This window comes from Falco naumanni, chromosome 2, assembly GCF_017639655.2.
Source record: "Falco naumanni isolate bFalNau1 chromosome 2, bFalNau1.pat, whole genome shotgun sequence".
NCBI lineage: Eukaryota > Metazoa > Chordata > Aves > Falconiformes > Falconidae > Falco > Falco naumanni.
The window spans coordinates 80,259,055-80,274,314 of record NC_054055.1 but is presented as its reverse complement, the minus strand read 5'-3'; the positions used below and the strand labels follow the sequence as shown (position 1 = coordinate 80,274,314).

Sequence of the window (15,260 nt, the reverse complement as noted above, 5' to 3'; positions counted from 1 at the left end):
GCGGCCCGGCCGGTTTCCGGTGGCGCGTGGTTTCCGGAGCGGATCGGAACCCGGAGTCCGGATCCGATCCGGGTCTGGCCATTCCCCAAGCAGGTAACGCCGGTTCCCCGCGCTCGCGCCCGCCGCGCCCCACCCCGCCCCGGCCCACGCGCGGCACTCCCCACGCGGGACCCCCCGCCCCGCCGCCCCGCGCCCGGCCCGCGCGGCTCGGCCCCCGCGCCTCCGCTCGCCGCCCCGCCGCTCCCCGGCCGCGCGGGGCCGAGGCGGGGGCGGCGGCGAGGGCTCCCGGGGCGGCGGCGGCTCCCGGCGTGGCGGCGGCGGCGGCCCCGCCGCCTCCTCCTCCGCCGCCGCCGCCTCCTCCATGCCGCCTGTTCTTTGTTACAGCGGCCGTGCCGCGGCGCGCGGAGGGAGGGCAGTAGCGAGGGGGGCGAGGCGGGTCCGAGGCAAAACCCGGCGGAGCCGCTCCCGGATCCCGGGCCGGGGCCCGCCGCCCGTCGGGCTCCTGGCGCCTGCGGCGCGGTCCCGCCGCTCAGCGCCGGCCGTGCCCGCGCTGAGGCCTCCCGCCGGCCCCGCTCACACACACGCACGCACCCCGCGGCGCCGGGAGGCTCCGGCCCCGCCGCCGGGCTGCGCCTTGCCGGGCGCCGGCCCCGGCAGCGTGTCAGGCGGGCTGGGGGGGTGGTGGCGGCGGGGCGCGGGGGCTGTGTGCGGGCGGGGGGGGGTGTCCCGGCGGGGCGGGTGTCCCCGCAGGCGGGGCTCGGCCGGTAGGGCCGTTGGTCCGGGGCGGGCGCGGGCCCTGTGAACGGGCCCTGTGAGGGAAACGGCCCCGCTGGGGCTGGTGCCGCCGGCAGCGGCGTTTCCCCGGCGGCAGCCGGGGCGAGGGGCTGCGGTCGCCGCGGGGTGGCCGAGCCGCGGGAGCGAGGAGCCCCCCGGGGGGGTGGAGGGAGTCGCTTCCAGGTGTGAGGGCGCGAACCCCGGGGGAGGGGGCGGCAGGTTCCCCCGAGCTTGGGAACCGGGGCCGGCGGCGCTGCCCGGCCCTGCCCGGGCTCCGGGTGCGCGCCGCCTGGGAGAAGGTGCGGTGCGTTCGCTGCCAGACAAAAGGAAGAAAGCCCCGGCCGGCAGTGCTCCCCGCGGACACGGCCTCTGCAATGCGCTCCTTTTCTGCTCGCGTTCGTTAAACTTCGCGTGTGCTTTATTCAGCCTGGGCAGCGTGAGGTTGCAACGTTGGGAAGGGCAGGTGGTGTGAACTCAGCACCCGCTCTGTTACTGTGCTTCCCCTTACTGCTGTGGAAATTCTCCCCCTCCCCCTTCCCAACAATAACTGATGGAGTGGTTGTGGATTTGTGTGGATACAAGGTCTCAACGTAGTTTACCAGATATTCTGCCAGATAGCTTCTGATTACTTCGCACAGTAGCGTGAACAAATTAGGCTACGTTATGAAGACGACAATGTGTATTTTTAAGCGTGTTCTGCTTGCACATGTGTATTTGCAGTAACCATCCTCTTGTGTTTTCTGGTTACTTATTCATCTTAGCAGAAGCCCATTTTAGAACTTTAATGGAAAACTGAAGAAAGGGAAACTTCTGTTTTACTTTGTTGGTCATTAAATTCAAATACAGATTTTTTTAGGGATTTGGTTTATTTTTTAATTCTTAACTATTTTTTTTTAAATCCATTTGCAATATCAAAATTGCTCAACTTACCACTGAAACCTGATTTCTTTCTTCAGCAGATTATAAGGGGAAGGTATGTTTTTTACACCCGGTCTTACATTTTTGGGTAGCTTACGGCTCAGGTGGTTCCCCGACACTAACACTGCAGCACATTGTGCTCCACAGGCAGATACCTGTGACACCGCAGCCCCTCCGTGTCTTCATCTGGGTTCCCGCCAAAAGTGTTCAGAGGCCTGTGTTGCAGCTGGAGTTTGTGTGCTTAGCTGTGTGCTTTACACTGGGCACAAAGTCACTCAGTTAATTATACAAGCAGCTTTTTTACTGCTGTCAGAATGAGGCCTCGTACCTGTGGTCTGATTTCTTCTACGTAGCTTTTCACCTGATTATTCACTGCTTAGTGATTGGTCTCTGGTTTATATAAAAGCATCTGGTATTCCCAGAAGCTTTGATTACCTCTGCAAGACAAGAACATAACTGCATGCAGTAGGATGAGTTAATTTCATGGAGGAATATTTTTCTGATATGAATGATTGAAAAGGAAATCAGACATGGGTCAGAGCAACAGCAGATGAGGGTAAAAACCTCTGAAGTCTGTCTTCAGTGCTATCATGTGAGCTAGCGTGGCCATTGTGTGATTGCATTTACCAGATAGAGTGGGTGGCATAATGTCATTTATTTAAAAAACTCTTGGGAAATACAGTTGAGATTTGTGAGTTTTGAAGCCTACGAGTGAGAAGCAGTATGTGTCTGCAAAGCAGAATTGTTAGAGCCATTTTGGGGCAGTTCTTCCTTTCTTACGCTTTCTGTAAAGTACGAAGGGGGCGGAAAAAAAAGGACCACATGAGAATTTGTAACAAGGTGCAGATACTAATGCAAGGTGGTCCTCTTTTTTTGCACTTGCATGTTGAGGTGTGAGTTTATTTGATAGATAATACATTACCTGTTCCTGTTTATTTCAAAGCATAGCAGGTCATTGTGCTGAACATAGGAAAGACACATGACAAATCAGAAATGTTGTGATGTGGAAAATAGAAGTGCTTGCTGCAAAAATGAAAATTGCACTAATGCAGATAATAGCTGTAACGTAGTGTCCTTGCCAACTACGCGAGGTATGTTTGAGGGACCTTTACGTTTTCTCCCCATCACCTTGAACAACATTTATGCTACTATGATTTCTCCGCCCCTTTGTTGCTATTCTCATCTGATGGCCCCTAAAACAAGACTGATGTTGCTGCTTCTGTAATACTGCATGTCATCAGTCTGTTATTTGTGAAGAATGTGACACAGGAAAGTCCTAGAAAGAGAATGCCTTTGACAAGCAGGTCACGCAGCAGTATTGCTCATCTTGCTGCAGTGTCCCCTGCATATCTGAACCATTGACCAAGAAGACTATTTGTTAATTCAGCCATATTTAGGATTAAAGTCTTGTCAGGAAACAACCTATCTAAAAATAACTGGACATACACCTCTTGAAATAGTGCAGAGCATACTCAGTACATCTTGGTTAAAAAGCAAAACAGAACAATTTTTTACATCAGCCTACAACGTGCTTTCTGTGGCTTGTTTTGCACAATTGTACTCTGGGTTTCCCTAAATACCTGTTGCATTGTCAGTGCTTTCAGAAAAATAACTCTTGGGAAATTCCCTGAATTGCTGCTTGTGCTCAGCACTGGACTTTTGTATAAATGCTTTATTATATGAGTTTAGTCCCCAAAAGCTGTAGCTGAGAAAGGCCTAGCCTGTGCCACAGACAGACAGTGCTGGCCCCTTATTGGGGCAGTGGGTATTAGGAGGGATCGTGCTGTTGACGTTAGGTGGAGTTGGGGAAGGTAGGGCTTGGAACGGGCTGTGGGGGAATGCGAGGGTGGCCAGACTTGGTGGCCAAAATCCTTCTTAGGCTGCTGCTTAGATGACGGAGCAGCAGGAGGCAAGAGCCTCAGCGACCAGGTGCCCCTTTATATTCCCATCAGTTGACTTCCTGGCTGTCCACCCAGCACATCTCTGTGTGGTGGTGGACTGTCCTTTGCTAACTGGGAGTATCCTGCCCATTGGTGAAGGAACCTGTTTGCTGCTTGTGGTAGAGGCTTGAGGGAGAGTGGAGCATGGGTGCAACTGGCTGCTGCTTATCAGACACGGCTTCCTGGCATGTGCAGGTGCCATTATAGCTTTAGCATCAGATTTGACACAAGTATAGAGTCCTTCCTGAAACGGTGAAAGGGGTTGTGTGGGACAGGGACTTCACTTGCGCTGAGAAGTCAGTAGAGCTGGTACCTGTGCAGAAGTAGCTGCTGCTCCAGGCTCCAGCCTGAAGCGTATCCATGGCCCAGCCAGGCAGAGCGTCTGAAGCATCAGTGGTCAAGAATAAACTCGTAACGGGAAGTCCTGCTTCTACACTGATGCTGAGTAACGGCCATGCTTGTGTGTATCTTTAACTTTGCTTCTGTTGTTACAGTAGCACATGCTTTATCTTTTTTCCAAGGGGGCTCAGCTGGCTTGGTGTGTCTTTGGTCACGTTTCCTCCCTTCCTGTCCTACTCCCCCTCATGGGTTCCGTCTCTTACTCCTTCCTGTTCTTTTCTTGACCAATGTGCTTGCTGTTTCTGCAGCCTCATTCTGTCATAGCTCTGGGTCATGATCTTCGACTTGCTTTGCCTCTCACTGGGCGTTGGGAAAATTGATTATTTGAAGAGGAGAGCCTTGTCATGGTTAGAAAAGGGAAAACTATCTTCTAGATTCTGCTTGTGCCCTGATCTTAGCCACACATAATCAGATTATTTGCCAACCATAATTTAGACTGTCTAGACATCATTGAGGAGCAGTAGATAGTGTTTATGCAAGTTTTTAATGCATACCTCCAAAACTGATTTATATAAGTGAATATAGATTATCCTTATTTTATGGGTGAAAGTAAATTGGTGAGTTACCATTCATAGACGGTCAGTGACAGAGATTGGATTTTTTTCCAGGTTTTCTGACGCCCTTTACCACAGTATAGCTTTGCCTTTGAAAGAAATCTGTGATCGTATCTACAGGTTTTAGGTTCTTAAGATTAATGTCTTAAGTAATCCACCCTTCATAGATAACTTTTTTAACTACTGTTCAATAAAATGTTCCATTGAACCAAATGGGCCTTGTTTCTGCAGCGGTTGTTGCTGGCCTGGATTAGTCCCCTCGCTCTGCTCGTTCTGAGGCTCCGTGGGAGCTTACAGCAGGGGACGCAGGGGTGGCTGGAGGTTGGTGAGGGAAGGGATGGGGAATGGCATGAGGCAGCATGGCCTCACGGAGAAATGGCTGTGAACCTGCAGACATGTAGGCTTCCTGGTAGTGACTTCAGCAATACATGTAATGATACAGCAGTCACTGGGGGATTTTTAGCAACTTTAATTCCTTTAACTTTTCACTGATACTTCTGGAGGGGCAGTAATGTGTTTGGGTATGCTCTGGGGCAGTCAGCATCATTAGTCCATAAAGGGGTGTTTCCATAATACAGAAGGTAAAAGTCATCCAGAACTAACCTCATCTTTGTATTTTGGCAGGTTTGAAAAATGGCTGAAGATGGCAGTGATGAGACTATGTTTATTTGTAAGTATTAAAAGGGAAAATTAACTTTCATGATGTGACCTGTCTACTCAGAATGATTGAAGACTAAAACAGACTAAGTTTTTATTTAGGAAAATATTTATGTAAAAGAGGCTCAAACAGCTTATGGAGGAGTAGAGAGAAAGTTGCTCATTTTAAGCATACACATTCTCCCAGTTTTGTTGGCAAACACAGAGACCTCTGAACGTGAGTTAGCAGAATAGATTTGTAATGGCTGAAGTAAGTGAGATTGAAGGCCTGACAGTAGTTTAAGCCTTTCATTTATATAGCCAGCTTTAGCACCCAGGGGTGTCTGTGGGGAACTCTGACCTCTAGCCTGAGTTGAAGATCTGCAGCTCCACAGGAGGGTGCAGGCTCATTATTCTTTCTGGACAAGCCCAGCTGGAGATGCACCAACTGCCCTGACGAGTTTCACTCATGGCATTCACTGTGTTTTCTTGTGCCCCTGTGCCTGGGCCAGTGCTTCATGCAGCTCAGCTCTGTGGTCTGTCTTCTGTGTAGCCCTGTATGCTGCGTCGGGCTCAGTGACCTGGCATCTGGACTTGTGGGGTCATGACAAGTGAAGAGAGGCTGCAGCGGTGGTGTGCCCAGGGACTGTGGTGGGCAGTATCCCATGCGTGATGGAGCTTGGCTAGTAGGCATGTTTCCCAGTGGCATACTAGCCCCTGCAGCTTCTGTTTTTTCACCAGCCTGGATATGTAGGATCTGGTGTCACAACAGAAAAAAGCAGAGTCCGCTCACCTACTTGAATTAGCAGAGAGGACCCAGATACTGTGGAACCTATCTGGAAGAGCAAAATGAAGCATACATCACCGGTCGTATGGATCCACAGCCTTTTACTCCTGATGGCTCCACAGCTGTACATTAACCTTATGGCAACTATGCTGGAAAGTTCCACTTTTCCCTCCACCACAGATTCACCAGGGTTCTTTCAAAAATAGTGTTGACTCAGTAGGCAATCTTACTGAGTTGCAGGTACCAGTAGTGAAGTTACCTTATCTTCCACTTCATAAAAAGACGCTGGAGGATAGCAACAAGGATTAGGATGTGACACCCTAATTTGTACAGAAAGAAGGTGTCACACAACATGGTTTTCCCCCTTCCAGTGGGGAGACTGGTCATTTCTTTAGCTTTCTTGTGCTCTCTGTAAGTTTTTATCATGGGATATGGGAACTGCTTTTGCTCTGAAAAAATAAGTTGTTATAAATGATACTATGCACTCCCATAGTTAACATAATTGAATACATATTTCATAGACATAAGAGAGTTTTTGAGTGATTTTTGATAGAAGTCTGTGAATAGACTCCCCCTTGGGTATTTTACCATTTGTCCCATGCTTAGTTTTGTATTTCTCTAGTGGCTGTAATCTCTTGAAAGTGTCACATACGGTGAGCATAACAGCCTTGGGGGTATGTCTGCTGTAAGGTGCCCCTTAGATTTTGAGAGGCATGCTACACAGTACCAGTGTCGTATTCCCCCCACTATGATCATTCATTTGCAAAGGAGCGAGAGGAATGTGTAGCTTATTCCTGCATGTAGTTTTGGATAGTGCTGTGTGCACTTTGTTGAACCTGTGCAGTGGCTATCTTTGCAGAAGTAAGGGGTGCCTAGATGCGGTCAAAAGATAAGGGGAATGACAAAGTGCTTAATTTCCTTTGGCAGCAAAGCCCTTTTAAGAAGTTGTTGCTCCGGCTATTCCTTCCTGTCCCCATTGGTTATGACAACCGTTTGTGGTTGATAATCCAGTTCTTTTCAGCAGTCTGCTTTACACATTCCTTTGTGGCTCCTGTGCCTTCTCTGGTTCTGGAAATTTGTATGTAGCCCAGATTATTTCAGCAGTATTAAGCTCAGTGTGAGCTACAGGCCCACCTAAGGGTGGTAGTGGTACAGTAAACAGTGTGGGACAGCTGTAGGCTTCGTTTTGATGCTGGTGCTATGTGAATAGCACATGCCTGCAGATCCTTTCCTCCGATACAGCTATCTGCTGCTGTACAGCAAACTGGACTGCGAAATTCATTCAACTGAAAAATAAACTGATGGGAAAAGCTGATTGTTTCGTTCCTTGGTTCACCAGAGGGCATCACAAACAGCTGTACAGGAAGCAGCAGCCAGGCTTGGGGGTTACACCAAGCTGGTTTGTCAAATGCATGTGGATTTTCACTGCTAAGCTGTTCTGTTGCCAGAAGAAGCAGCAACACGGAGCTGTGCGTTATAGTTTGGGATCCCTTTTCCATGTCTTAGAATAAATCATTTTTTTAGTTCACTGGGACAGATGCTGCGAGGGAGAGGTTTCCAGTTAGGAGTACAGAGTAGCTTTGCCAGAGGGGACATACCCTGGAATGACATGGCTTTTGTCCTGTTCTCTTCCCAAACAAAGCATAACCACCATAACTTTGCATCCTTACTGAAGTTACCTCACTTGCCCTTGCGAGTGTGGAGCTCAGATGAAAATCACGCTATAGGAATATAACCCTTGTGTGATGATCTCTTCTTAAGCTGCATTAGTAGCTGACCAGGCAGGGCAGTTTGACAGCTGTTTTTCACAGTGAAGCAATGTGTATGTGTGTGAAATCCTGTTAAGTTGGCTTATTTTAGAAAGCCTCAAATTACCTTGGTCTGGAAATTGTTCCTTAGGAACTATTCAGTTCTGACTAATTTACAGCCACTTAATAAACTAAAAGTTAATTTAGGTAAGCTGACCGTGAATTAAAAAGTGGCCAAAGTGTGTTGCGCAGCCAGCTGGCTTGTTTGGAAAGGCACCAGAAGGTATCTTGGAGGTATCTCTCCCTACGCTGTGGGTGAGGAGCACGAGCGGGCCAGGCGTGGCTCCAGGCAAAGCTGGGTTCCCACAGTGTGCTGTGCCTGTCGAGGCCCTGTGCCAGTCCTGCTGCTGGTACTCGGTTTATGCCTCCTGGTGCTCAAATGACCATGCTACCCAAGCTGTTTCTGAAAGCCTGGGTTCTGGTGAAGGTGGTAATGTGGTTTTCTTCAGTTGCTAGATGTTACGGCACTTTACCTGACAAGTAATGCCGCCTTTAAGTAGAATATTGGCTGCGGATGCAAGGCAATTATTTTCCTTTGAAACAGAATTTAAATAATTGTATTTGGACGGTACTGATCATGGTGTGTGTTATCTCACCTAGAGGTGCCAGCTATCAACTTGTTCAATTACACATGGTTTTTAAAGTAATATAAACAAAAATCTGCCTCTGTATGTACGTACTTTGCCTGGTGCTTGGTTTTGTATTTGGCTTTTGAAAGGAGGTGGCAGCGGTCCTACAGTGAAAGTTTTCCATCAACCCTTCTGTACGCTGTCTGCTTCCTTGCAGGGTGTGAGGACTGTGGGCAGTACCATGATTCAGAGTGTCCAGAACTGGGCCCAGTGGTGACAGTCAAAGACTCCTTTGTATTGAGCAGGGCAAGGTAAGGAACGTTTATGTTACTTCTGACTAACCCCCCATGTTAGTTCTTTAAAACGCATTTGTTGTTTAATGGGTGTCACACTGACAGCTGAAAAATGAAGTCCCAATGTAAGGAGAGCACGTGGCCTTGATTAAATAGAAAAACTGATGCATACGCTTAAGTGCTTTACTGAACTGAAGCCAAAAAACAACTTGCTGCTCATCGGGACTTGGCTGCTTTGCTGAGGTTTCTGCCACAAAGTTAGATAGTGCCAGGTGGGGTGATGTCTTCTGTCTTAGTCAAGTACCTGCAACTTTTTCCCCTCTTCAGATATACCATATTAGTTTCAGAGAAGTGTATGAGAATTTCTCATTCTTATGAATGGTTCTGTTCTCCTGCTTGGTATAACCTCGGTAGTTCCTCCACTATGCAAACCAAGTTGTTTATCCTGGAAGGCAAACAGTTTGTCAGGCTTGAGTTGCCATTAATCAATCCAGAGTGACCGTTTCCAGTCACTTTCTCCTCATGAGCCGATAAATGCCTCCCAAAAGGTCTTGTTCCTTGATTTTCATAGGGACTGAAGTGAGGCTGACCAACCTGTAGTTCCTTGTATCATCCTTTTGGCTTTTTTTAAAGATGGGTGCAACATTTGTCTTTCTTCAGTCATTGGGGACCTCCCCTGATGCCCATGATCTTTCCAAGACAATAGAGAATAGTCTCACTATGGTGTTGGAGTGCTCTGTCAGCACCCTCAGGTGCAACCCATCAGGTCCCTGGACTTACATGAGTGAAGGGCTTTCAAGCAGTCACTGATTTGGCCCTCTTCCGCTGCTTGTGGGTTTTCCTCTATGTTTATTTATAAATCCTCATGGAAGTTAGGGTATGTTGATCAAAACACTTTGCTGTCACTGGAGATGGGAGAAATAGATGTTGACTTCTTTCTTCCATGGCTTCTGGCAGTGTTGTCCCATGTGTAGCTGGGGTTTTTTTTCCCTCAATTCTCTCTTCAATTTTTAGATCATCTCTGCCTTCTAATTTGGAGATAAGGCAATTGGAAGATGGGACCGAAGGAGTTTTTGCTCTCACTCAGCTAGTGAAGCGTACCCAGTTTGGCCCATTTGAATCCAAGAGAGTTGCCAAGCTGGAAAAAGAATCAGTTTTCCCCCTAAAGGTAAGACATGACACATGAAAAGCAGTAACAAGGAGTCAGTTTTACCTGTGATGAATTTATGCCATCTAACACTGTGGGGGGGAAAAATGTGTGTAGGGGCGTTATTTGGGACACCTTTTAGGCATGCCCTGCCATGGACTAGCTAAACAAGCATCGTCAAGGTGGAGGGACAGAGCATACCCTCAGCAAATTTGCTGACGATACAAAACAGGAAGGAGTGGCTGATTCACCAGAAGGCTGTGCTGCCATTCAGCAAGACCTGGACAGGCTGGAGAGTTGGGCAGAGAGGAACTTAAGTTCAACAAAGGCAAGGGTAAGGTCCTGCACCTAAGGAGAAACAACGCCATGCACCCCATGCACCAGTACAGGCTGGGGGCTGACCTGCTGGAAACCATTTTGCGATAGACCTGGAAGTCCTGGTGGACAGCAAGCTGGTCGTAAGGGCACACTGCTGGATCATGGTTAAGAAGGCCAATGGGATCCTGGGGTACGTTAGGAGGAGCACGGCCAGCAGGTTAAGGGAGGTTATTCTTCCCCCCTACTCTGCCCTGGTGAGGCTGCATCTGGAGCACTGTGTCCAGTTCTGGGCTCCCTGGTTCAAGAGAGATGGGGAACTACTGGAGAGGGTTGAGCAGACGGCTATGAAGATGATTAGGGGACTGGAGCATCTCCCTTATGAAGAAAGGCTGAGAGGGCTGGGCCTCTAGATACACAAATACCTTAAGGGTGGATATCAAGAGGATGGGACCAGACTCTCTGGGCAATGGGCAGAAACTGAAACACACAAGTTCTGTCTGAATATGATGAGAAACTTCTTTACTTTGAGGGTGACAGAGCACTGGAACAGGCTGCCCAGAGAGGTTGTGGAGTCTTCTTCCCTGGAGACATCCAAAACCTGCCTGTATGTGATCCTGTGCAACCTGCTGTAGGTGAACCTGCTTTAGCAGGGGGTTGAACTACTCCAGAGGTCCCTTCCAACCCTGACCGTTCTGTGATTCTGAAAATACAGAAGAACCAAACTAGAGGCTTGTTCTGCATGTTTGAAGTGAACATCCTTGTAGGAGATAGGGCTAGGATACAGTCAGCAAAACTGCTTATCTTCCACCTTCTGCATGTGATGATACAAGAGAGATGACTATGGTAGTTAATTTTGGTTGTTTTAAATGAGTCTCTTCGATGTCATTGTATTTGCTTGTTGAGTGACATATGCATTAGGTTTATGGAACGTGCAGAATATATTTTTTTTGTCTTGCATTTGTTTTATTCTTCTCTTGACAGTTTTGGTAGGAAAAATGCTATGGTAAAAATTTAATTAAGTCTTAGTTTTCAGTAATACCTAATGCAGAAGTAAAAATTTAGAAATGTGACTTGGGTTGATGAGTATTTCACAGCATGCTGTTTGGATTCCCCTCCATTCTTTTGTATTCAGTCATTCATATTTTTTGAGAAACTGGTGGCTATAGCAAGAATTCTTAGGATCGAAGTTCAGTTTGTTTCCATCCTGCCCCAGTAGTCTCTCAGACTTACTCATCTGTAGATGTGACTGATATATGAAACATGCCTGATGCAAGTGTTGAGGCTTTCTTTGTCTCTGATGTACATTGAATGGAAGCCATTGCAAAAGCAGAAAATAAAAATTCTTCTTAACTTTGTATTATTTGTTAGGGTTTTATTATATAAATATTTTGCTTGGCAGGTGTTCCAGAAGGATGGGCCCCTGGTATATTTTGACACCTCAAATGAAGATGATTGCAACTGGATGATGATGGTGCGACCAGCCACCGAATATGAGCATCAAAACTTAACTGCCTTCCAGCATGACAATGATATTTACTTCACCACCTCCCAGGACATCCCACCAGGAACTGAGCTGCGAGTGTGGTATGCAGCTTTTTACGCCAAAAAAATGGAAAAGCCAGTGCTGAAGCAGGTCACTAGTATTGCCAATGGTATGTGTGGGGGCCTTTTTTCCTTCCTAAGGGCCCAGTCCTGATAGGGACTGATAGTTGCCAAACTGTTGTAGTTGGCAGTGCTGTTTATCAGATAGGCTATGACCCTGAGTTTGGTAGCCTTTAGAGTCAGGCTAGCCTGTGTACGTGGTTGCACTATAAGAAAAAAACATAGATTCTACATTTTTCACCATGGTATATCTGAGGTTTTGAAAATGGATGGCCTAGTTGATGAATCAGCCTCTTCAGTGTGAACAAACTGGATAAATAGTTCTTAACTAAAGAACTGGTGGTTGCGTCAACATTTCTGGATAGAAGAGCAAAGGAACCCAAGTGTAGTGTAAGTCTAAATACATACCCAGATTTGCTAAAGAAGCCATTCTTTTTCAATAGTGAAAATGTTTTGGTTTTGCTCAGAACTGTTACACAGTTTTAAAAAAATACTTTTATCTTATGCAGCCTTACGTGGGACCCACTAGAATAAGATAAGCTCAAGAGTGAACTGCCATTCCACATGATCGCTTGTGCATTGCCAAAAAAAGGCAGCAGATATTTTAGAATCTGAATTAGAATTGCTAGAAGTCTTTTGTTCCTCTGCCCCTTCATTTTCTTCAACTTTTGCATTTCTACATTTAAAAGGCATGTGATCCTTTAGCATTGCAAGGGTATTTTCTTTCTGCTCTTGAGTTGGAAGTACTTCCTGAATGGTATTACTGCTACACTGAGTATAATTTGGGGTGACAAATGGCTTGAGGAGAGGCTGTTGCTATCAGCATGCTTTATGGCTCATCTTGATGGTAAGCACAGTCTTACGTGGTACAGCTGAATCAGTGCAGTTAACAGGTTTCTGAATTCTAAGCTGTTTCCAGTTGGTATTGAAACTGAGAGGTTTCATCTTTTTCCTCTTTAGTTTAACCTATTTGTGTATTTTTATGTATATGGGTATTGAGAAACATTGTTTAGGTACATCCTGCTTTCTCTGTTCAGCACTTTCACTTTACAGTCCAGAATATGAAAGGCACATTGTATGAGGTTCAGGCATAAGAACGTCCTGTTTAGGATTTTGCATGAGAATGTTTTTTGTAGGCCTGCTATAGGGCAAATTTTCTGACTGTGGTTACTGCCCTCAGCACAGAGCAAGAGAATCAAAGGTCTGGAAAGTAAAGGAACTGTTTTTCCTCTTCACAGATATGTGCTTGGTAGTGACAGAGTCTGATAAAGAGGGGAATAAAATCTCTTCAAAACCTTCGTCTGCTGTCTTCCCCCATAAAAAAACGAAGAAATCCAGCATACCAGCAGCCGATCCAGCAGGTATGCAAAATTATGGTATTTGTAAGGGAGGCAGAGGACAGGTATAGATCTGAAGAGCTGTTAGGTGTAGCACTTCTATGTAGGTACTATGGTTATATAACTTTCAGCAAATGTTAATTTAGAGAGGATTTGAAAGACTGGATTATTCTTTTCGTGGGCATGGTGCTTAAAATACATATGCAGGTTAAAAAATGACAGAGGGGCAAATAAACCTTTAGGCAGGTGATTTTCATGAAAACCACAATTCCTGACTTTGGAGGTGGTTATTGTTGGGATGGGGCCTTTTCCAAAGAAAATCTTCAGATACTCTGTGCGAAGTGTAATGATTAAATGATCAGGCTCTAGAAGAAAACATGAGACCGTGAGTGAGTGTAAGAACCGTTTGGAAATGACAAGAACATTGGTCATCCCCAAATGACAATAATAGCAGAAGCCTAATAGCATTCAGACTGTTCTAGATTACAGGAATTCATATTTAGATAAACTTATAAGCAATAGATACTCTTGGCAAAAAGAACATAGGGCTCAGGAAATAACTAGAGGTGTCATAGGAACTCGATCCTCAAGGTCAGTTATGAAGCAATGTTGTGTCCCCCCACCCCCGTATTCTGTGATAAGTGGAACAATGAAATTAAGAACCTACTTAACACAAATTGCCATGTCTAACAGGAAACTCCTAGCGTGTAGGGTGGAGAACAGGATCAAAGTACAAATTCTGGGTTTATTCTTTGAAAAGGTTATCTTGTTAAATTTTGCTTACTAATACTAAAAGCAGCCAGGAGAAAAGGAGGAGAGAGATGTGTACAGCGGAATTCATCAGAAGATCCATTGATTTAACTTGCATACTGTCATAGTTAAAATATAAAGTTGACTGAGGGGTTGTCTTTCAGTTTGGCATCATTGATTTTTCCGGGGAACATGGGTGACTGGACTGTACTGCACTGTGAAGAGTTTGAACAGCCCCTCCTGCATCCTACTGTCTTGAAAGTCTGACTTCAATAGAAACAAAACGCTGCCTGTTACACTTCGGGAACCCTAAGGTGTTCCCACTGATGTAGTGTTTTGGTGTTTCCAAAACAAAATATGCCTCTCTTAATTCTGACTGTTTGCCTAAAGTCATACAAAGCAGTTGCCAACTGCCAGACCTGTGCTTCCAAGTAAACTTGGTTGCCCTGCAGCTGTCCTGGAAGCCTGAACAAGTGGGAACCTAAACAGGACCTGACTCTTCCTGGAAAACCAGTGCACAGCTAGGGTTTCTAGGTTTCTGCCTGAGGCAGCTAAAGGAGCAAGGGAAGTGTGGAGTCGGGGACAATTTTCCAAGACAGACTTCAGTTTTGCAGATAGTGCTTTTTCAGTTTTATTAGCCTGAAACTCCATGAGACAGATACAGTAGCTTACATGTTGCTTATTAATCTTGTTGGGGTTTTTTTAAGCTATGCAGAACCTTGGGGTTTAGGTTTGCTGGTTTTGTCCTTCTGGACAGAGCTCTGAAGATAAGTTCTTTTTGTAGCCTGTGAAGAAGGAATTTCTGGTGCTGAATTGTCTAGTCATTTTTTACTTATTACAGCACAGATGAGATCACACCTCTGTACTGCAGAACGCTTGCAGCAGGGAACCACCTCTGCTTCAGAGAAAGTCTTATTTTTGTTAAAGAGCCAACACTGAAACGGAGGAACTAAGTTTATCATCCCATTACAGATGGGGTCCTCAGGCACAGAGATATGAATGACTTCCTAATGATCATACAGGAAATCTGTGGCAGAAACTGAGACACAGTTTGAATCTCCTGTGTTGCCATTCACCTAAGCCAATTGCAATGTTGTCCTCCTTCTCTGGGAAGCATCTTGTAGATGGTGGAATATTCAGCTTTGTGTGTACCAAAAAATCTCTGAACCAGTCCAGATTTATCAGATCCTCTTGACAAATTCAGACATATAATCCAAGGACTTAAAAACAATTAAGTTATGAACAGAGTAACTATTTTCCTCTTTTTTTTTTTTTTATTCCAGTTCCATTTTCCCCCAATTTCTTCTTGATCTTCTTTATCTGGTGTGAGCTGATAACATTAATTAAAACATTAATATGGTGTTTTCATAGAAAATCTATTTAATGAAACTGCTCAAACCCAGGTTTTCATTGTCCTCAGCCTTACTT

The 15,260-nt window shown here is 46.1% G+C and overlaps 1 protein-coding gene across 8 annotated transcripts in view; it reads left to right on the top strand.

The window, feature by feature from the left end:
- Window positions 1-15,260, top strand: part of PRDM15 (PR/SET domain 15) — a 36,443-nt gene continuing 21,183 nt past the window's right edge. For 4 of the 8 annotated variants that reach the window (XM_040585139.1, XM_040585137.1, XM_040585138.1 and 1 more), the window contains exons 1-6: window positions 1-93; window positions 5,210-5,255; window positions 8,603-8,696; window positions 9,693-9,846; window positions 11,543-11,795; window positions 12,984-13,106. In XM_040585139.1, the coding sequence (XP_040441073.1) occupies window positions 5,219-5,255; window positions 8,603-8,696; window positions 9,693-9,846; window positions 11,543-11,795; window positions 12,984-13,106 (661 nt within the window). In that variant the 5' untranslated portion in view covers window positions 1-93; window positions 5,210-5,218. The other 4 variants (XM_040585136.1, XM_040585133.1, XM_040585132.1 and 1 more) reach the window with 4 other exon arrangements.